This window comes from Elephantulus edwardii, unplaced genomic scaffold, assembly GCF_000299155.1.
Source record: "Elephantulus edwardii isolate Elephantulus edwardi_28Jun2011 unplaced genomic scaffold, EleEdw1.0 scaffold00229, whole genome shotgun sequence".
Taxonomy (NCBI): Eukaryota; Metazoa; Chordata; class Mammalia; order Macroscelidea; family Macroscelididae; genus Elephantulus; species Elephantulus edwardii.
The window spans coordinates 1,266,964-1,289,911 of NW_006399979.1; the positions used below are offsets into that span (position 1 = coordinate 1,266,964).

General features: G+C 38.9%; 1 protein-coding gene and 1 pseudogene across 1 annotated transcript in view; both read right to left on the minus strand.

The window, feature by feature from the left end:
- Positions 1 to 22,948, minus strand: part of BCKDHB (branched chain keto acid dehydrogenase E1, beta polypeptide) — a 454,972-nt gene that overhangs the window by 331,697 nt on the left and 100,327 nt on the right. Inside the window, exons 4-5 of the mRNA XM_006898429.1 lie at positions 10,059 to 10,192; positions 4,846 to 5,001 (exon numbers count right to left, since the gene is read on the minus strand). Of these exons, the coding sequence (XP_006898491.1) occupies positions 4,846 to 5,001; positions 10,059 to 10,192 (290 nt within the window). The remainder of the gene's footprint in view (positions 1 to 4,845; positions 5,002 to 10,058; positions 10,193 to 22,948) is intronic.
- Positions 1,282 to 2,838, minus strand: LOC102868605 (annotated as a pseudogene).

A 22,948-nucleotide genomic window follows, 5' to 3' on the forward strand; every position in this document is an offset into this window, starting at 1 on the left:
GGGGGAGGGGGGAGGGGTTTGTGCGGGGAGAAGGGTGCAACAATGAATGAATGGAATCCCAAAATCTCTGTAGATGTTCATTGAAATGAAAAATAACCTAAATTTTAACAAAAAAAAAAACTCCTTTATTATGAAAAACAGAATCTTCATTTCCTCAGTAGAAACTAATGCACAGAATTCTACAACCAGACACGATAATGTCTGGTTATAGTAGCTCAGAAAGAAAAGTGTGAATAAGCCATATTTCTAATTGACAGAAAAGGTATTCCAGAACTTTTTTTTTTTTTGCTTTTTAAAAAAATTTTTTTAATATATCAAAAGGCCTGCTTTAGTGACATGCTACTCCCACCAGAAAATAACCCAATACCCCCTTGTCGGTAACATGCTTAAGTTGACCAGCCAACTCCTATTTCTAAACTCTTGTGCATGTGAGTGTGTGAAAAAGTACATGTATCTTATTAACTTGATGACCCAAAGCCTCTTGCTTCCACACACTGGGTGGCTGGTGTTCACTCCTTTCAGAAGGGTGGGCAGAAACCTGTATGTGGTAGTGGAACATAATAGCCCACTTCTCAAGCAGTGCTTCACCCTTCTCAAAAGGAGAGGCTGACTTCTAACCAGATTACTCAAATCCTCTCCTGGTGACTCCTACTCTTTTTAGGAAAACATACATATTCACATACCCACATATATAATTTTTTTGTTTTTACATTTAAATATAAAAATACTATTCTGCTTTGTGTTATAACATTGAGGGCCAAGTAGTATAAATCTTTTCTTAAGGCAGGGATATGTCCAGTCATATCCCTACCTTCCTTCTCAATTTCCATGGAGTCTCCCACCCAAACAAGGAAATCCTAACATTACCACAGGATTAAGTCAGGCCCTCCCACTTCAGCTACCTCAATAAATTCCTCCTTTCCTTCCTTCACAAACATAAATGCTCTGTCTGGATAGCTATGCCTACTGGACAAACACACCTGATTAAATGGAAGTAGTGGTTATGTTTCCCTACCCCCTCCCCACTAATGCACTATTCCTCAGTCTTCAAGAAAGCTTCAGTGACAGGGAAAAGGGGCGGGATGGCCATGAAGAGATTAAGAACTTGACCCCTCTACCCTGGCCCCCCAAAAAGGAAGAGTTATTAATTGGGCCTGAGGAATAAAAATGACCTCGATATTTTGCCCTCTGAATTACAGCTAGTAGAAACAAGTAGGAGAAAGGAGAAGAGGGCGTGGGATGAAAAAGAGGGGGCTTTTGATGACTGGAGGTCTAGTCCATTTAGTTTTTATACTGGAAGGGCTCGTCGCCAGTTTCGTGGAGAAGACGTGCGGATGAGGGCTTCTGTCACCGAGTAGGGATCACAGTTGGCAGAGGGACGGCGGTTTTCAAAGTAACCCTTCTTCTCCTGGCCAACAGTCCGAGGAATGCGGATGCTGGCGCCACGGTTGGGCACACCGGCAGAAAAGTCATTGATGTTGGAGGTTTCGTGGAATCCAGTCAGGCGCCGGGCGTTGTCCAGGCCTCCTTTGGTATCGTAGGCGCGGATGTGGTACTGGTGCCGCTTGCTTAGTCTCTCGATGGACTCCTCAATGTGCTTCAGACCGTTCTCTTCTCGCATGGCCTTGGTGCTAAAGTTGGTATGACATCCAGCACCGTTCCAGTTCCCAGGGATGGGCTTGGGGGTCAAAGGTCGCTATAATGCCAAAGTCTTCACAAACACAGTGCAGGATGAAACGGGCCACCCAGAGATGATCTCCCATGTCAATTCCTTCACAGGGGCCTATCTGGAACTCCCACTGGGCAGGCATGACTTCTGCATTTGTCCCCCCAATCTTGATGCCGGCATATAAGAACGCCCGGTAGTGAGCCTCCACAATGTCCCTGCCATAAGCTTTATCTGCTCCCACACCACAGTAATAGGGACCTTGGGGTCCAGGGAAACCATTGGAAGGCCAACCAAAGGGGTGGCCATCTGTCCCCATGAGGGTGTATTCCTGCTCCATTCCAAACCAGGGGTGTTGGTTGCTCACCATGTCATCCGTTTACAGGTGTGCCTTAAATTGGTCTCTGCAGGCTTTCGGTTGTACTTAAAGACTTCACAGAACACCAGCTTGTTGGGGTCCTTGCAAAAAGGATCCCGAAACACAGCAGCAGGGAGGAGATACATGTCACTGTTAGAGCCTTCAGACTGGAAAGTACTGGAGGCATCAAAATTCCACTCAGGCAACCCTTCTATACTCTTGGGCTCAGAATCTAGGGTTCGGGTCTTGCAGCACAGTCCCTCTCCTTTGCCATCGATCCAGATATACATGGCCTGGACTTTCTCACCCTGAGGCAGGGCCATATACAGCTGCTTGATGCCTTTGTTCAATTGGGAACTTGCTGAGGTGGACGTGGTGGAAGGTGTTCCGGGCGGAGAGCAAGCTGGAGGGAAAGCTGGCGGTGAGAGCGAGGAGAGAAGAGAGGTGGCCAGGTGTGCAGTCAGACTCAACTCCCATTCTCGGCTCTCCAGAACTTTCTTAAGAATGAAGATGATAGGGAGTTCTGGTGGCCTAGTGGCAAGAAGTTGCACTGCAAACCCAGAGGCGTGCAGTTCAAATCCACCAGATGCTCTGCTAGAGAAGGAGGGACAATCTCCTCCTGTACCAGTCAGATCCAATTTGACGGTACACACGCACACAAATAATAAAACTGTAAAAAGTTAAAAAAAATGATGATGATGATAATGACAAGAAAAAACATATTGATTTACTTGTTAAACATACAATGAAGATTAACTTATTGTTTATAGAAACTCCATGAAGTACATGAAGTAGCTATTCTTATTTTCCTCATTTCAGAAATAAAGAGCCTGAGACTTAAAAAGTCATAAAGTAACTAGCCCAATTTAACAGTATGTGTTTAGACAGTATGGGTTAGATGAGGAATTCTCACCCAGTTCTGAATGATACCACACCCTGACTCTTATCTCCTAAACGTCAAAGTGCTAACCTGCGTCTCCTTTTTAAGAATTATTGAATACTTGTATAAAGTATTTTAGGCTTACTTTTCAAAAAAATTAAAAATGTAAAGGATTATAAATGTAAATTATTATTATAATATTATCACTAAAATAAATCAGAATTTATTATAAGACTCAAGTAAGATTCATTGAAGCAAATTGTGTTTGGATTCCAATGTCATTCTGTGTTATTGCATTTGAAGAATTCTACCTAAGAAGTAAAACAGAAGAACAATTTTCATTATTTTATTTTCTTTAAAGATTGCTAAAAACATTGCTTGCCAAATGACACAATGCTCTTATTTTCCTTTGTTCCTATTTTCTTAATTTGACTTCTTATATTCTCTTCATTTTATTTCTTCATCTATTTATTTTTAAGCCTTTTGTATGCTTTGTATATTTAACCTGGGGGAAAAAATAAAGAAGGAATAAAGAAAGTAAGAGATTGAAAGAAGAGATAAATTATTAAAACAATGGCAAACATTATAACATTTACTGTGAACAAACCTATGTTCAAGCTCAAACAAAAGGAACTGCTCTCTCAAATGTGACTTTCTCCGCAGTTGAAAAATAATGTAACCTCTACTTGGTTAAAAATCTTATAATTTTTGTCTCTCTGGAGACTAAGGTGCGCCTGATACAGGCCATGGTTTTTGCAATCACTTGTTATGCATCAGAGAGTTGGACAATGACTAGGGAGGATAGAAGGAGAATCGATGCCTTTGAGCTGTGGTGCTGAAGAAGAGTACTGAATGTACCATGGACTGCCAAGAAAACAAACAGATCGTAGAGAGGGTTAAACCAGGCTCCTCCTTGGAGGCAAGGATTCTGGGGCTTCGCCTGACATACTTTGGACATGTTGTAAGGAGAGACAGGTCTTTAGAGAGGGAAATCATGCTGGGTAGAGTGGAGGGACAGTGCAGGAGGGGAAGACCCTCTATGAGGTGGACTGATTCAGTGCCTGGGGTAATCAGGATGGGTGTGTCAGAGGCAATGCAATTGGCACAGAATAGAGCAGGGTTTAGGGCTGTTGTACATAGGGTCGCTATGAGTTGCAAACGACTCGACGGCACATAACAACAACAGTAGAAAAAAATGAAATAAAGCATAAATATATGTTCATAACCATTTCATGATGTCAAAACAAACATATATATGAATAGACATATTTTATAAATTTCTGATATCCCAGAAAGCTCAAACTAAGGTGAAAATTAAGATTAAAAAAATTGTATCAAAATACTTAAGCTAATATAGAAATCATGTTATAAAAGGAAATTGCATCAAAATCAATTATTTGAGGAGTATTTCTTACTCCAAGGCAAAAAAACATACCTAGTCAAGTAAGAATTCTCTCCGTTTATTTGAAGAAAGAAAATGTACTAAAGCACAATCTGTACAAGTCTCTAATGTTAAGGTAAACACCAAGGAAATAATAGATTTATCTCTTCAGTCACTTCACAATCAATTAAATGAAAAACACACATTACCAAGAAGCAGAGCTTTGACAAAAGGAAGAAAAAACAATGGTTCTCAGCTTTAGAAGTCTATGAAATGTGTCATCCAGAGTCCTAGGACTCTAGGACAGTATTCAACAAAAGTTGAAGTCATTTTCAAATTTGAAATGAAATCTAGTGTCATAACAGTTCTACTTAAAGTGAATATTCTATAAAATTGAACATTGGAGAGCTCACCTAAGAAAAACTGCTCTTTCTTAAATGCAGTTAAGCTCAAAGATTCTGATGGTTTTCCTCTAGATAAGTGTGTTCGTTAATATTAACAGAACCAGTAAAAACAGAAACATCAAACAGATACCCACTAAAATACATAAATAATTATACCTTGATTCCTGGACAGTGGGCAAAAAAAGCTTCTGGACTCTGAGAATGATAGAGCGCCCCATGGCCAACACAGCCCCATGGGGAACGGATGGTTAGGCTCCCACAGTTAAAAAGATCCCCAGAACGATAGCGGTATTTGGCAGCTTCATTAACAATCTGGAAGAGAAGAAAAGAAATAGCACTTCAAAATGAGTCTTATTTTCCATCATTTTCTTAAATTATAGGCAGGTATGGTCTGCTTTTCAAGAATTAAACTTTTATCAATTCACTTTTAAGAAAGACTTGTTAGTAACTGTTTTTGTTAGTGACAAAAAAAAATCTGAAGATAGTTTTTACTTTAAGAAAAAAAAAGTAAAAGTACCATTCAGCATTTTGCTCTGTAACAGTTTACTTTTTGCTAAAGGCTGTATGCAACATCAGAAGAGCATCACAAAGCTATTTCTTTGGACACTATACCTTACGTGCATCATTTCTTTCTATAGACTATGTATTTATCATATTATTCTTGCTTTTACAATATGTTAGTTTTGTTTTAAGGAGTCTTCGTGACATACTGTATAACATCTCGGGCTGGTAATCCAAGATTGGCAGTATGAATCCACTAGTAGTTCCAAAATCTAAAGGAGAAAAGTGGAAGTCTTCTCCTGTAAAGATTTGCAGCCTAGGGAATGCCAGAAAGAGTCTCTATAAGCCAACACCTACTCAGTGTCAAAGTTTGCTGTTGTTATGTGCCATCGAGTCACCTGCAACTCACAGTGACCCTATGTACAACAGCCCTAAACCCTGCTTTATCCTCTATGCTGTGCCAACCTCACTGTCTCCGACACACCCTACCCCATTACCCCAGTCACTGAATCAATCCATCCCATCTAGGGTCTTCTTCTCTTGAGCTGTCCCTCCACCCTCCTAAGCATGAAGTCCCTCTCCCAGGACTGGTCCCTCCTTGCAACATGTCCAAAGTATGTCAGATGAGGCTTCAGAATCCTTGCCTCCAAGGAGCAGTCTGGTTTCACCCTCTCTAGGCTAAACCTGTTTGCTTTCTTAGCAGCCCATGGTATATTCAATACTCTTCTCCAACACCACAGCTCAAAATGCTCAAAATCAATTCTTCTTCTATCATCCTTAGTCATTGCCCAGCTCTCTGATGCATAGCATATGACTGCAAAGACCAGTGTCAATGAGTTAGTGCTATTTTGGATTCCATGCATGATCTGGTATGAAATGGGTATTTTGGTGATTAGGGAACCCTTCAAAGTTATTCCAGTTAAAGTAATAGTATCATGTTTCTTCACTTTACACCATTTCAGCTTATAAAGTTTCGTAGGGACTCTATGATAGCAGAGGAAACTTGTGGCTCTTCAAATATGCCTATGAGAATCATCTCTAAGATTTAGAGAAAACTCAATACCTCAACAAGGAAACACTGGCAAAGATATGAATAAACACTTTGGCAAAAGAAGATATCAGGTGGCCACAAACATATGAAGAAATGGCCCAAATCTTTCCCACCCTGGTGTAGAATCTTATACACCCAGAAACCCCTCACCCAAGCCTTGGACCAAATGGAACAATAAAGCTTTTTGCAACAGCTAAAAAAAAGGGGGGTGGGGAAGGGAGAGGGAGAGGGAGAGGAAGGAAAGAAAAGAAATGGCCCAAATCTTTAGCAGCTTGTTGTTATAAATTGACTTAATAGTTGACCTTCCAGCAGGTTTGCAGGGACAGTATAACTGCACTTGAGGAGACTGCCCATCTTTCGCCTGCAGAGTGGCTGGTAGATTTAAACTGCATGCCTTCAGGATGACAGTGCAGCTCCTTCCTAGGCCACCAGAGCTCCCTGATAATCTACTGTTGCAGTTGTTGTTGTTATGTGCTGTCAACTACAACTCATAGTGATCCTATCAACAATAGCTCTGAATTCTGCCCTATCTTGAGCCAATCTCACTAAGACACCTGCCCCCACTGTCACAGTCATTGTGTTAATCTAGCTCATTTAGGATCTTCCTCTCCTGTGCTGACCCTCCACTCTTCCAAGAATGATATCCTTCTCGAATGCCCAGCTCTCAGATGCACTGCAAGTAACTGAGCAGATCATAGCTTTGATCAGAACACTTTAGTCTCTAACTGGCATTCGTATTCTTTAACACACTGGACAGGGTCCTGACAGCAGACTTTCACAAAGAAACTGGCCCTATGATTTCCTGACTGCTGTTGCCAAGAGTTTTGATTGTGGAATCAAGCAAGATAAAACTGTTAACAATCTCAATCCCTTCTTCATCTATCATGATGCTGCCAAGTAGCCCAGTGCTAAGAATCTTGACTCATACAACTCCTGACAAACCACCAAGAATGCACAACATGAATGAATCCAGAATAAATTGTTTAGAGTGATATTAGTCATTTACAAAAGAGCAACTATGGTATAAGATTACTATTATAAAAAACTAAGGAAAAGTTGACAGAATCCATCTTAGAGAGTTAGCAGGGATGGAAAGGAGAGTAAAAATGAATAAACAGATATGATGGGTGGGGGGAAAGGCAATATACAACAAGAGATTATGAATTATTGTATAAAATATATGATTTTTAAATTTTCAGATATTTATCAGAAAATAAAAGACATATCCTAAATATTTATTAATTTTAAAGTTTACAAATCATACTTTTTTCATCCATCATTTATAGACATTTTGTTATAAAACATTAATTATCATTGTGAGGATGGGACAAGATAAGACAAAGTTCAGATCTGTTGTTCAGAGAGTTGCTATGGGTCATACTCAACTCAATGGTACCTAACAACAACAATATTATATAGGGAGCTGTGGTGATTTAGTGATAAGAAGCTGCACTTCACTCCCAAAGGCTTATAGTTCAAATCCAGCAACTACTCCACTGTGGAAGAATGGGCAATCTCCTCCCAGGCAAATTACTACCTCTAAAACTCTGCTAACTAATAAACCATGAGTTGGTTCCAACTCAACGGCAGCAAACAACAACAACAACAATATATTATACACACACACTCTGTTTTTTTATATATAGTGCATGTGTGTGTGGTTTGTGTATATGTATGCATATGTATATGTGTGTGTATATATATATACATATATATATACACACACACACACACACACACACCATTTTATATGTATAAACATGTTGTTGTTGCTATGTGCTGTCTATACACAACAGCTGTGACACCAAACTGTGAACAAAAAATGGCAAAAAACAACCAAATATTCTGCACCCGGCTCTCACCAAGATGTGAAAAATCACCTTCAAGAATCCAACAACTTAACACTGCCTTGCTGGATTTAGATAACAAAGAGCTGCAGGCTGGAAGTCTCTAGGTTTAGAATCAACCAGAACCTGGAGGATGTGCTTTGTATTTAAAAGGCAATAAAGCTTAGTGTTAACTGACTTTGGGATGAACATTCTTCTAAGTGGTACATTACTGATCTATTTGCTGTACTGAAGTAACCTAGGATTGCTGTGGTACTGAACGCTGTGCCATTGGTGTATCATATACCATAATAGTTACCCATCATGGCCAGTCTTTGGTGGAGCTCCCAGATTGGGAAGCAGGAGTGGCATCCACTTTCTAAACTACATGCTTCTGGAAACTCTATGAACACAGAGAAATGACTATATTTATAAAACAAGGTTCAGGTCTTTTGTTCATAAGGTCACTATAAGTCTTACTCATTTCCATGGCATTTTACAACAACAACATATACAGCAGCTCTAGCCTGAGCCAATCCATTGCATCCAGGGTCTTCCTCTCTTGCACTGTCCCTCAACTCTCCCAAGCCTGATGTCCCTCTCCAAGGACTGGTTCCTCCTCGATGTCAGATGGAACTTCAAATTCCTTGTCTCCAAGAAGAAAACTGGTTTAATCCTCTCCAGGACAGATTTGTTCTCTTAGCAGTCCACTGTACGTTCAATACTCTTCTCCAGCACCACAACTCAAAGGGATCAATTCTTCTATTATCCTTTATCACTACCCAGCTCTATGATGCATAGCAAGTAATTCCGAAGGCCATGGCCTGAATAGGCAAATCTTAGTCTCTAGACTGGTATCATTGCTCTTCAGTACTCTGGAGAGGTCCCTCACAGCAGATTTTCCCAATGCAATTCGTCATTTGATTTTCTGGCTCCTAGTGCCAATAATATTGATTGTGGGGCCAAGCAAGCTGAAGCTGTTAAAAATCTCAATCTCTGCTCTGTCTATCATGATGTGGCCAGTGGTGAGAATCTCTGTTTTCTTGATGCTGGGCTTCAATCTATATTGAAGGCTGAAGTCCTTTACCTCCTACAGCAAATGCCTCAGGTCTTCCTCAGTTTTGGCAAGCAAGGTTGTGTCATCTGCATAATACATGTTTTTGATGAGTCTACTTCCAATCTCGATGGCACATTTCTTCTCACAGAACCCAGCCTCCATATGTTGTGTTGATCTGTTCCACATACAGATAGAAAAGGTATGGAGATAGGATGCATCCATGGCATACACCTTTTTTTATTTTGAACCATGTAGTGTTTCCTTGCTCTGTTCTGACGACAGCCTCCTGTGTAGGAGTATAGATTTTGCATAAGCACAATCAAATGTTCTGGGATTTCCATTCTTCTCAGAGAAGACTGGACCCTCCTTAGAACATGTCCAAAGAATGTCAGATGAAGCATCAGAATCCTTGCCTCCAAGGAGCAGCCTGGTTTTACCCTCTCCAGGTTGAACCTGTTTGCTCTCTTAGCAGTTCATGGTATATTCAATACTCTCCTCCAGCATAACAGCTCAAAGGTATGAATTCTCCTTCTATCATCCCTAGTCATTGTCCAGCTTTTTGACACATAGCAAGTAATTGCAAAGCCCATGGCCTGTATCGGGCGCACTTTAGTCTCCAGACTGACATTGTTGTTCTTCAGGACTTTGGAGAGTTCTCTGTCAGCAGACTTTTCCAATACATTGTGTCTTTTCATTTCCTAGTTGCTGGTACCAAGAGTGTTGACTGTGGAGCCAAGCAAACTGAAGCTGTTAACCATGGTTATATATGTACCAACAATTACATAGATAAACCACCAGCGCTCCATGTACACACACACATATGTCCATAGACTAACTCAAAGGAAATACATTTTCCAAAGATTGGAGGTTGTGTGATAGTACTTAACAAGCTAAAAAATGTTAATTCATACATAATAAAATGTGATGTCCTTACCTGATCAAATGCAGGAAAAATATAATCTGCAAATTGAATTTCTGCAATAGCAGTAGCACCAGTGACTGCAATTCCAATTCCAAACCCAACAATTCCTTGTTCACACAATGGAGTGTTGAAAACTCTATCTTTTCCTAAAAAAAAAAAAAGAAAAAGAAAAAGTAATCTCAACCAGACAAATAAAAATGCATAATGCATAACACATCTAACACCAATAAGTTAATAATAGTGGGACTGGAGAAAAATAATTCTACAACTAGCAGTTAGAAAAGTAGTAAGTGTATGATGGTTGACTTAAATGGAAATATTGGTAGTATTATGAGTTTTAAACAATCTGAACATCCTACTTAAAAGATTCTCATATTGGAATAAAAGAAAGTAATGCTTAAAAGAAAATTTTTAACCTCTGAGTAAATTTTTTTAAAGCTGTACATGATAAGAAAAATAGTACAAAATCAAAATGTAATAAAAAGTTGACCATACTGTATTAAAAGTTCTAAGAAGATAAAGTAGACTTTCGTGGAAAAAAGTAGTTAACTAAAGAGGAAAAAGTCATACTGCTATAAATTATAAGTTATAAGATGAACATAATTCTAAATTTAAATACACTTAATTAATATGGTCTCAAAAAAAAAGAAAAAATAACAGAACTGAAAGGGAAAACCAGGGGGAGAATTAATATCAAGCTCAGTGACTTAGATTATGATTTGATTATCATTAACAAAAACACACTATTATATAGAAGACACTTTATTCAACAGATAAATAAACCAAGTAAAGAGAAGACTAACAAATTGACAATATAGGGCTATAAATGATCCATTCTCAACAAATTTTCAAAGAATTGTAATCATGAACAGTAAATTCTTTGGCCATAGTTGGAATTTGGCTAGAAATCAATAAGAAAAGATTTTTAAATCTTTAGGACAGAAAATTTATCATATATATATATATATATATCAAAATAGCCTACCAGCCAAAGAAGAAACTGTAATAGAAATGAGAAAAGTACTTAGAAATGAATGATGATGAAAACACTCTGACGAGTTACTGAGGCTCTGATTCCAATAATGACAGAGCAGTATTTTTCAGACTAAAGCTCTGGCAGCTAACGATTATGAACTCAAGGGAAAAAATATAACTACTCAAAGATATCATCTAGCCAAAAGCAGCCAAAATCTAAAGGGAGGAGATATGACTTAAAAGAACTGAAGCACAATAGATGAACATGACATTCATAGGGCTTTTTTTGCCAGGAAACGCCCTTGTCTGTGTGATGTGGGACAGCTAGAACACAAACAAATAGATTCCGTTTTATTGGCCTGAGGTGTCAGAGACAAATCTGGAACTGTCAGAGTAACTGGAAATTGAGGATTAAACTCCAAAAGGAAGAACACTGAATGAGGAGACCCAAAATCTGCATATAAACCCTGTTCAAATCCTTAGCTGGCCCCTATGCCTGCAAGGCATAGAGAAGAACATGCTTGGTAACAGGCCAATTAAAACAAGAAAAACCCTTGATGAGACTGACTGACACTATAGTCAAAACAAGAGACTATCAAGCATATCAATTATCATAAAGATGGCACAGAATCGTACAATGTCTCATTCTGTTACACATACAGTTGCCATGAATCTGGACCAACTTGACGGCAACTAACAATGTGCTCAGTGAAGACTCCAAGGAGCCAACTGAAAAGAACAATAAAAAACTGAAAGAACTGAAAAGAGATTTCAGCTGTGAGCACTAAAGACAAAACAGAATTTGGAGCTGCTGCATCTCTTCAAAGCAAAGACTTCAGTTATTCTGGCTCAACCCCTTGCTAAGAATTAGTATTTCTATTGCAAATCTACTGAATCTAAACTACATTTTAACAAGAATTTACAGTTCACCTGAGGATATATAAGAATGCGTGAGGGTTGGGGGGGAGAATGTGCAGCAATCGATGAATGGAATTCCAAGTTCTTGATAAACTTTCATTAAAATCTCAATATTAAAAAAAAAAAAACAAAAATGACCCAGGGATCTAACTGAAATGCAGATTCTCAGTATTTCTGAGGTGGGAATGAAAAAAAATCAGCAGGTAACTTAAGTTGAATAAACCTACTCCAAGTTTTGCCATCAAGGTAGTAGATGCATTAGATAAACATCTTGGGCTTTCCAGTGGAACAACCATTATTTTGGGTGTCACTCAGTGGACTCTGCCCCACAGCCACTCTGTGTGTGTGTGTGTGTGTGTGTGTTATGTGTGATGGTAGCCACTTCCTAATAACACTTTGATTCTTGGGACCATTCTAGGAAGCTCTTGAGGCTGCGTTGCAATCCCAAAGATGTAAGGTTCAAATCCACCAGCTTCTCAGGGGGAGAGAGATGGCAATCTACTCCCATTTGATTCAACTGTCTCTGAAAAGCCGCTGGACCATCAGCTATGGAGTTCCGACTCCATGGTACACACATAAAAGAAAGCATTCTGGCTCCTTGGCTTCCAATATAGATTTATTAATTCTTTTGGCAGTCCATGGTATACTTAAAACTTTTCACCAACATCACAGTTCATACTCATCAATACTTCTTTAGTCTTCTCAATTCAGTGTCCGATTTTATGCATATGGATGGGCAGATGCATATGGAGAAACTGAAAATACTGTACTTTGGATCAGGCACATCTTAGTTTTTAAATGGGCATCCTTGATCTTTAGCACTTCAGATCCTTGGCAGCAATTTATTCAGGTACAACTAAATTTTTACTTGAAATTTTATCACCTCCCAGCCAACAGTTATACTTTTTCAGGAGGGAAAAAAATTCATTTCAGAAAATTGGGTAGGCCTTAACAACTGCCACAGCCTGGCCACATGGCCAAAAATTTGGGCAACAAATCTAGGATTCAAATTTTATTTCCATATTCCGAAAATATCAGTTCTTCTTGGTGAATGGAGGTCACTTTCAGCTCAGTCACTTCCATTGAATATGAACCACAAATAAGACAGGTGTCGGAAAAATAACCAACAAGACCAGACATCCTGTAGTGTACACCCTCAAAGCAGCTGCAAGAAGTCACAGCATGATTCATGCTCATCATGATCTATGAACATCTCCTGAAATTATGATTGCTGTCCTTCATCACTTTCCTATTTGACTTTGAGGAGTAGTCTGGTATTTTATTTTATTTTAATTTACATTGAATTAAGAACAACTCAATACTGAAAAATGGAACATTGATTTCAGCTGCCACCTGTGGAATCCATAACCTGGGAATGCTTGAGCCATAGTAACAAATAAGCAGTATTCTTACATATTCCTTTCTGCTTCACATTTACTAGATTAAGATTTTTTTTCATTAAGAAAATTTAAGGCTTTAAAAAATAAAATTTAAAAAAAAAGAATAAAACAGAGAAGTTGAGTTTTTAAGAAACCTCTATATTTGGTTTAAGGAAAAAAGTCTCTCCAGTATATTTCAAAAATTCAGCAAAAACGAAATACTAACTAAACCTTTAAGAATCTGTTTCTGCTTTTCCCAAACATGTAATGATTAAAGATAAAAGCATAAATTGCACACACTTGATGACTTACAGTATCATGCAATAGCATTAACCTGATGGAGATTTCAAACACAAAGTATCCTAATCGGTGAAGTAAATGCACACGGAGAGTGGTTAAGCTGGGAGTCAAGAGATATCTGAGTTTAAATCCTTTATCTATAAACTAATAAGCTTTAAACCTGAGTCTTAATTTCTAATCTGTAAATGAATAAGAAGATTCATACTGAATGCACAGGGTTGCTCGTAAAGAGATTACAATTAACTCTATATTTATTCAACAAGTATTTACAAAATACATAATATTGTACAGAGTGTTCTAAGTACTACAGATATAGTAGCAAACAAGACAGAGAAAAAGATTCCGATCCTCATGGAATTTGCGTGCTGGGAAGCAAAAAAAAAAGATAATAAAAGCAAAACAAATGTGTAAGATACATGATGTGTTAGGTGATGTTTGTGAAGAGGGTATGTGTCAAGCAGTACTCTACAGAAAAAAAGGATGGTGTACTGCTTCCAAAGAATTACAACCAAGAGAATCCTACAGAGCAGTTTTGATCTGTACACACGGGCACCAATTGTGTAACTGCTAACAAAAACACAGGACCGAGGAGGTGAATGAGACTACTGTTATCTTAGTCAAAGAGGTGAAGAACCCACTGAGCAGGGATACTGAGCTAAAATAAGTGACAAGGTGTGTAATGCAGTTATCTCAGAGAACAAACGTTCCACACCGAGGGACAAGCAAGTGCAAAGCCTCTCTGGTAAGAGCATGCTAGGCACCTCAGAGGAAAGCCAAGGATCCCAGGATGCCCTGACTTGAGGAAGAATAAAGAGGTATAAAACGAGGTCCCAGAGTCATGAGGACAGGATGAAGATGGAACACAGATCAGACAGGATGTGTGAGCACTGTACATACCCTACTTCTCCCATGAGAATGAGCAAGCAAGAGAAGGAAAGCCACTGGGAAGAGTCATGCCATTTTCTGTTTGCATTTTACCAAGAATCCCTCTGTCATTTCATTAACAACTTGGAAATGCCTAAAAGTGCATGTAGCAAGGCTAACAGAAGTCATTACAATCATTGAAGTAGAGATGAACGATGGCTTGGACAAGAAGGTGAAGGATTCTGGGTATCTTCAAAATACGGAACCAAAAGGATGTACTTTGAAATTAATGCACAATATGAGTCAGAAAGACATCAAGAATGATTCACAGATGTTTGATCTGAGTCATCTGAAGGATAGAGTTGCCATTACTGAGAAAGAGGAAATTGAAAAGGTATGTTGGGTGTAAGATCAGTAGTTGTTGTTGTTATGTGCCATCAAGTAGCTAGTGACTCATAGCTACCCTATGCACAACAACCCTAAACCCTGCTCTATCCTGCGCCAACCGCACTGCCTCTGACACACCCATCCCGATTACCCCAGTCACAGAACCAATCCATCTCATAGAGGGTCTTCCCCTCCTGCACCGTCCCTCCACCCTCCCAAGCATGATGTCCCTCTCCAAGGACCCGTGCCTCCTGGCAACATGTCCAAAGTATGTCAGACAAAGCCCCAGAATCCTTGCCTCCAAGGAGTAGCTTGGTTTAATCCTCTCCAAGATGAATCTGTTTGTTTTCCTGGCAGTCCATGGTACATTCAGTACTCTTCTCCAGCACCACAGCTCAAAGACATCAACTCTCCTTCTGTCCTCCCTAGTCATTGTCCAACTCTCTGATGCATCATAAGCGACTGCAAAGACCATGGCCTGTATCAGGTGCACCTTAGTCTCCAGAGAGACACCGTTGCTCTTGAGTACTTTAGAGAGGTCCCTAACAGCAGACTTTCCCATCGCAATACACTTTTTGATTTCCTGACTGCTGGTGTCAAGAGTGTTGACTCTGGAGCCGAGCAAACTGAAGCTGTGAACAATCTCAATCTCTTCGCCAGATCAGTAGTTAGGTTTTGGAAATAGTGTTTCATTGACTTTGCAAAGGCATTTGACTGTATGGATCACAATAAACTGTGGCTAACTCTGAGAAGAACGAGAATCCCAAAACACTTGATTGTGCTTATGTGTAACCTATACTTGGACGAGGAGTCAGTCATCACAACAGAGCAAGGCAACATAGCATGGTTTAAAATTGAGAAGGGTGTATGCCAGGGATGTGTCCTATCTCCATACATTTTCAATCTATATGTGGAACATATCATCCAGGAGATTGGGCTTTATGACAGGAATGTGGCACTAGGATTGTAGAAAGACTCATCAACAACCTGCATTATGCAGATGACACCACCTTGCTTGCTAAAACTGAGGAGGACCTGAAGCACTGCTGCAGAAGGTCAAGGACTGTAGCCTTCAATATGGATTGAAGCTCAACATCAAGAAAAAAAAGACTCTCACCACTGGGCCAATTGGCAGCATCATAACAGATAGAGAAGAGATTGAGGTTTTTAATAGCTTTAGTTTACTTGGCTCCACAATCAACACTACTGGTACCAGCAGCCAAGAAATCAAACACAAATGACATTGGGAAAGTCGGCTGTCAAGGACATCTCCAGAGTACTGAAAAGGAATGATGTCTGGAGACTCAGGTGCACCTGATACAGGCCATGATTTTCACAATTACATGTAATGCATCAGAAAGCTGGACAATGACTAGGGATGACAGAAGGAGAACTGATGCCTTTGAGCTTTAGTGCTGGAGACTGCTAGATTAATAAACAGCTTCATTCTGGAGAGTGAGAAACCAGGCTGATCTTTGGAGTCAAAGATTCTGAAGCTCCGGCTGACATATATTGGGTATGTTGCAAGGAGGGACCAGTCTTTTGAGAAGACCATTATGCTTGCGAGGGTGGAGGGGCAGGACAAGAGAGAAAGACCCTCAATGAGATTGTCTGACTTAGTGACTGGGGTAATCGTACTAGGTGTGTCAGAGACAATAAGGATGGCTCAGGATAGAGCAGGGTTCAGAGCTGTTGTACATAGGGTTGCTATGAGTTGCACACAACATGATGGCACATAACAACAACAAATTTCAAATGCAATTATGAATTTAATTATATCCCTCAAAAGGTCATCCTGAAGTATTAACCCTTGTAGAACTAAACACAGTTTACTATGTTGAACTATGTTTAGTAACAGAAGTTTATTTGTTGTATCAATAAGGTAGGTGCTAAGCCTACTCCCTCTGAGTGGTGGTTTGTAAAAAAGAGCAGAAAACAGGGAAAACACATGAGAAAGCATCTACAAACCGAGGCATGCAATAGTCATGTGCTCAGCAGCTAATGGAAAAAACTGGTGTTTAAACCTGCCCAGGAGCTCCACAGGAGAAAGACCTGGTGCCCTTCTCCCACAGATTACAACCTAGGAAAACTACTAGGTCACAACTAAGTCAGAATCAACTTGACAACATCTAAGAACAACCAAGATCAAAGACACACTTTCCCCTAAGGAAAGCACTCTGATTTGGACTTCTAGTCTCCAAAGCAGAAAATAGCTTCCTATTATTTAAAGTCACTAACTTAACAATATTTGGTTACAACAACTTTAGTAACTAAGATGCCTTTGGGCATTCAAACAAAGCTATCAATTAAACTGCTGGATATATGAGTTGGAAGTCTTCAGAATAAAGACAGGATTTTAAAACATGGAACAGGAGATTATCAATTACATCTAAATGCGTACATAAAGAGAAAAGGAGCAGTTTAATCATGAGACCTTATTCTCTCAGAGTTCAGAAGACAGTTGTTACGTGCCATCAAGTCGGAACTCACTCACAGCTGACCACCAATGGGTTTTCAGAGGCAGCATAGGAGGGGACTGCTCACCCTGAGGAGCAGCTGGTGGATTCAAACGGCCTGCCTTGGAGTCAGCAATGCAATCCCTCACCACTAACCCAGGACACAGGCAGCAAACTTGTGAAGAGTTAAAATGTCAATGAGTATGAAGGACAGCTAGAAGAATGTAGTGAGTCCTGGAAACCAAGTGAGGTGTTTCTGAAAGGGAATGATCAACCAGTGTCATAGGCTGCCAAAAAGAAGCAATGTGGGAGCTAAGAATTGCACACAGGATTTAGCACTGGTGAACTTGACCAAACAGCTCCTGCAAAGCAGTAGGAAGGAATAATAGAAATCTAACTGCAGTAAGTTCATGAAAAAATAGGAAGAAAGAGACTAGCTCTAACAAGTATTGATGATTTGGAGAAATTTTGCCATAAATGTGTAAACAAAAAGGAACCAGTAAATAGGCCGAGATAGATAAAAGAATCACATTTTTTAAAAAGTAAATAATAGCATTTTTTCTGACTGACTCATACAGAAGGGGAAAATGATAATTTTGTGAAATAAAGAGAAGGAATAATACTTGAAACCATGCCTACAAGCCAGTGGCAGGGGAAGAAGGGATGTAGTGTGAAGATGTTGACAGGAATCGTAACATTCACTCGCTTTCAGGAGGAAAGAAAGTTTATAGAACTAATAGTGGCATGTTACTATATGTAAAGGCGAGAGCTTGCCAAAGTTCTCCACTAGTTGTATTCAACTTCACATTAAAATATGGTACTAAGCTGTTTGCTAAGAAGAGGAGAGTGAAGGCAGCTTAGAGGAGAGAGAAAAAGTACAGCTAGTCACAAGGGAAAATGGAAAATTGACCAGGAGCTTGTAGCATGATGGCTCACAGTGTAAGGAGTCTGCGGGGATTCCTGCTCATGAATTTAAAGTGAGATCAGTCAGCATGATGCCATGTTTTGTGATCCAGCCAAGTTCGGCTCAGGAATTTAAGTATTGAGAAAAAATATATAATGTTAGATTTAACAAAAATCAGAATTTGCCAAGCAAATATTAACATGAAATTGAAACTTTTTAAAAGGGGGAGAAAGGCTATCAGGAAAGTGAGAGACAGTAAAAAGGTGGTAGAATCCATGGATATTGTGTTCCAGTAGTTGACAGAGTACTGTAATAAAGATACTAGACATGAGCTGGAAGAAACAAAAAATCATGGTTAGAGTTTCACATTGAGATTAGAATCATATTATGGTTACTAATAATGATAAAATCTGAGGTATGGTTGTAAGCGTAAGAGACAGAGGTGGAACAAAAGACAAGATCACTAGAAAAAGGAAGAGGGTAAAAACGGAAAACTCATAAATATTGCACGGAGCATTCCGATGAATACTGACAGGGTGCTGGGAAAGCGGCAGTGAGCCTGGAATGAGTCAGCTGGGATCACGAGCTGCCAGGACAAGGAAACTCACTTAGTACGTGCCTAGCACACTAAAGTGCTCAATGGACATGTGTTTCAAAAAGATAAATTACAGCAGGGAAATTATATTTCTTCTGACTTAGGAATAGTTGTTAATAAAGTTTTCATAACTTTTTAAAATGATTGATTCTAGCTTTCTGGTATTTGAAATCAAATGTCTGATCTCAAATTCAGTAGTACACAGGTGATGATATAATAGTATAGATCATATGTTTTAGTATGTATTATAAAACATATTTCTTGGAATACATGGCAGTTCAAAAAACACTGATGATCCAAGTAATTATTAAAATGTGCAATCAGGTATAACTCATATTGTTCAAATACACTACAATAATGCATTTGTACAATGCAGGGTCTAGTGATATCATTTTTAAGACTCAAAGAAACTTACAAGGAGCAAAGCTCTATATCAAAGTGTTACCAAATGAAATGCAACAAATATTGAATTAATTAGATGACTAGTGGTTTCATGTGAAGAGGAGTTAAAAAAATGTATGCCTATTTTGAAAGAAAGAGTATTGAATATACCAGAGTCTGCCAGGAGAACAATCAGGTTCATTCCAGAGAGCGTGAAACCAGGCTGTTCCTTGGAGGCAAGAATTCTAAGGCTTCGTCTGACATACTTTGGAGAGAGGCATCATGCTTGGGAGGGTGGAGGGACAGCACAAGAGAGGATGGCCCTCAAGGAGATGGACTGATTCAGTGACTGGGGTACTGGGAGTAGGTGTGTCAGAGATGATTAGGCTGGCACAGGATAGATCAGAGTTCAGGGCTATTGTATGGTCACTATGGGTCACAAGTGACTGGATTGCATATAACAACAACAACAACATAATAATAAACTTAATAATAAAGACAGCAGGAGAAGGATGGGCAATCTCCGCCTGTGCTACTAACTGCCTCTGAAAACCCACTGGACGGTCAGCTATGGGTCAGTTCTGACTTGACAGTGCACAACAACAATACAGAAAAATAGAAGAGAAGATAGCTTCTATATCTCTGTTTTGATTATCACCATTTCTCCCTGAATTTTAGGTTTTAACTTTGTAGAACCACATGCTGCGCAAATATTGATAATATTTGTCATCATTAGGTGGTTTAATAGGGGAACTATTTGCTTGTCAATTTCTTACACGTGAAAGATTACGCATCAAGTCATACTATCATGTCAGTACCTGGTGGCATAGTCCACAGTGTGTTGTACTGGTAACAAAGGCAGTGAGTCTCATGCAGTCTGGATCCATCAGCAGTTCTGAAAGCAAAAGCAGGCCAGTCTCCTCCTATCAAGATTTACTGCCTTGGAATCTCGTTGGAAGATCACTAAAAAGTCAGAACTGACTTCACAGAAATGAAACTTCTTTTGTAAAAAGAACATGATTAAAAAGCTTTCTATCACTGCCAGAGTACTAATGGCTAAAAATAGTGCCTGCTTTATCATATCAAACATCAAAGTAAAATTGAGACTTGACCATGTGCCAAAGAATTAGAGACAGACAGCAAACACTTCAGGAACTCTGTTTTCTATCACAATAATCAAGGCACAGCTGTACAACAAAGACAATGAAAGAATACAAACAAGTTCCAACTAAAGAAGTAGTCAGGGTATAAAATGCCTGCTGAGTTAAGAAAATCAGCATCTACATCATACTAACCAGAGATATATTTTTGTAATTAGCAGTAGGGTTTCCTTTATTTGTTTATAGATTTATTGAATACATAAACATCAGTTTGTCAGTCCTATGAACAGAGTAGTTATGCAAGATAGAAAAGTGACTTAGGGTAGAATGAAATTTCCATTTTTCTCATATAAATTACATAAAAGATAGCTTTATAGTGATGTATAAATTACATAAAAGAAAGTGTCCCCATCTCTCAAAATCAGGAGCCTTAATGAAGGGCATAATTATCAAATATAATCAAAAATGAAAAATAAATTAAAGAAAAATGAAATTACTGTGATTTCTAATACACCAAAAAGACTTGTCCAAAAGAGGAAGGAGCATATACACATGAGGAAAAACTATGAGCCTGTGACACATGTGACAAGGGACTCACCTCTAAAATTTATAGGAGAACTCCAACTGTTCAACAAGAAAAAAACTGAATTACAAAATGGAATACACATTGTATCAAAGAAGATATTCAGAAAGCTAACAAATACATGAAGGAATGCTCCAGTTATGTACTGTTGAGTCGACTACAACTCATTAGAGACCCTATGAACAACTGCCCTGAACCCTGCTCTGTCCTGGGTCAATCTCACTGTCTTGACACATCTGCACCCCGCTGCCCCCATTACCACAGCCAGCGAGTAATCCATCTCATCCAGGGTCTTCCTCTCCTGCACTGTCCCTCCACCCTTCCAAGCATGATGTCCTTCTCCAAGGACTGATCCCTCACAGCAACATGCCCAAAGTGAGATGGAGTTTCAAAATCCTTGCTTAGAAGACTTGGTGTGTATTAGGCCGTGGCACTTAGGGACATCATTGCCAATGTCGAATTGCTCTTGACTGAAAGCAAATAGAATGTTTATTTGTATTTTATTGACATTGACTAACAGAGAGTTGCAAACCAAAATAGCAATAAAGTCTCTCACCCTGGCAGTAAAAGCAAAGTTCAGTAAGACAGAAAACAATAAATGCTGACAAAGTTGTAGAGAGATGGGAACTCTCATACAATGCTGGAGGGAATGTAAAATGGTGCAATCACTGTGAAAAGCTGTTTGATGCGTCCTTATAAAGTTAGGAACAGAAAAATAGCATTTAATTCAAAATTCTACTCTTAGGAATATATCTCAAAGAAATAAACACTGCAACACAAAACAATACACTCTTATTGCCACATTTTTACAACAGGAAAGAGCTGTGAACAGCCCAAAACAACCCAAACACTAATTTGTCTATCAGTGGACAAATGGCTAAGAAAACTATGGTACATTCACAAAACAGAATATTATTCATCACTGGAAAGCCATCAAGACTTTAAGACACACTGCACAACATGAATTGGTCTAGAACAAAGTATGGGAAGAGATATAAACCAGTCACTAAAAGATATTACAGGACAAAGTCATTATTTTTAAAAAATAAGGTAAGGTATATACACAGAACGAATTAATCGTGGAGAGATATTATGAATCAGAAGAGAAAGAGAGGGAGAAGAAAAAAATTAACAAATATGCAAGCTGGGTGAAGGGAAAAGCAGTACACAATATATGATTGATTAGACTTTGTAATTCATTAATTATATTAATAAGGGATCATTAATGCTATAAACCAAAATGTCTACAATAGTTGTACGGAAAACCATCATTTGTAAACTTTAACTCAATTTTTTTAAATCAAACTAAAAATAAATATACAAAGAACAACAACAGAATAATAAAACCTGTCATATCTCTAAATAACTTCTATTTTATCAGTTCTCAAATCTCAAAAGGTGAGAATATCCTTCCAGAACAAAATCAACTCCAACATAGAAACAGCTGGAGTCTTAGGCTACCCGAGCAGAAAGATAAAGACATAAACATTTGTGACTAAGTTACAAAACAAATCAGAAAAAAATAAATGTCACCGTAGCTAAATACGGGAGGGAAATAATATATTCTGTTCATCTGGTCATAAACTTTCAAGAATATAATTTCATAATATTTTTAAAGTTTTGTGATGTGAAGAACTTAGTATTCAAAATGACTTTCCTACTTACTGAATTTGACTTTGCTTTGTAGATGGTGGAATAAAAAATAGGGCATGTTAGGCCACCTGCCAGGCTAGTCTCACCAACCCACAAAAGTACTGGCTAGTCTCACAAACCAACCGGGAGATTGGCTATACTCACCAATTTACAAGGGGACTGGATAATCTCACCAAAGGGGTCTCACTATTAAGTTGAATGGATCCAGCATATGTAATGTGTCTCTCAGGATGAGGGATTCAGTCTAAACTAGAGTAGGGCCTACAGCAGCAACAGCCACAACAGCCACAGCAGAGAAGCAAAGATATGATATGAGATGAGGTGCACCTTGGGACTACTATGCCATTGAAGCAGAGATAAGAGCCTTTTGCCCAAGGACTGTTGGGGAAATGGCCAATATTAGGACT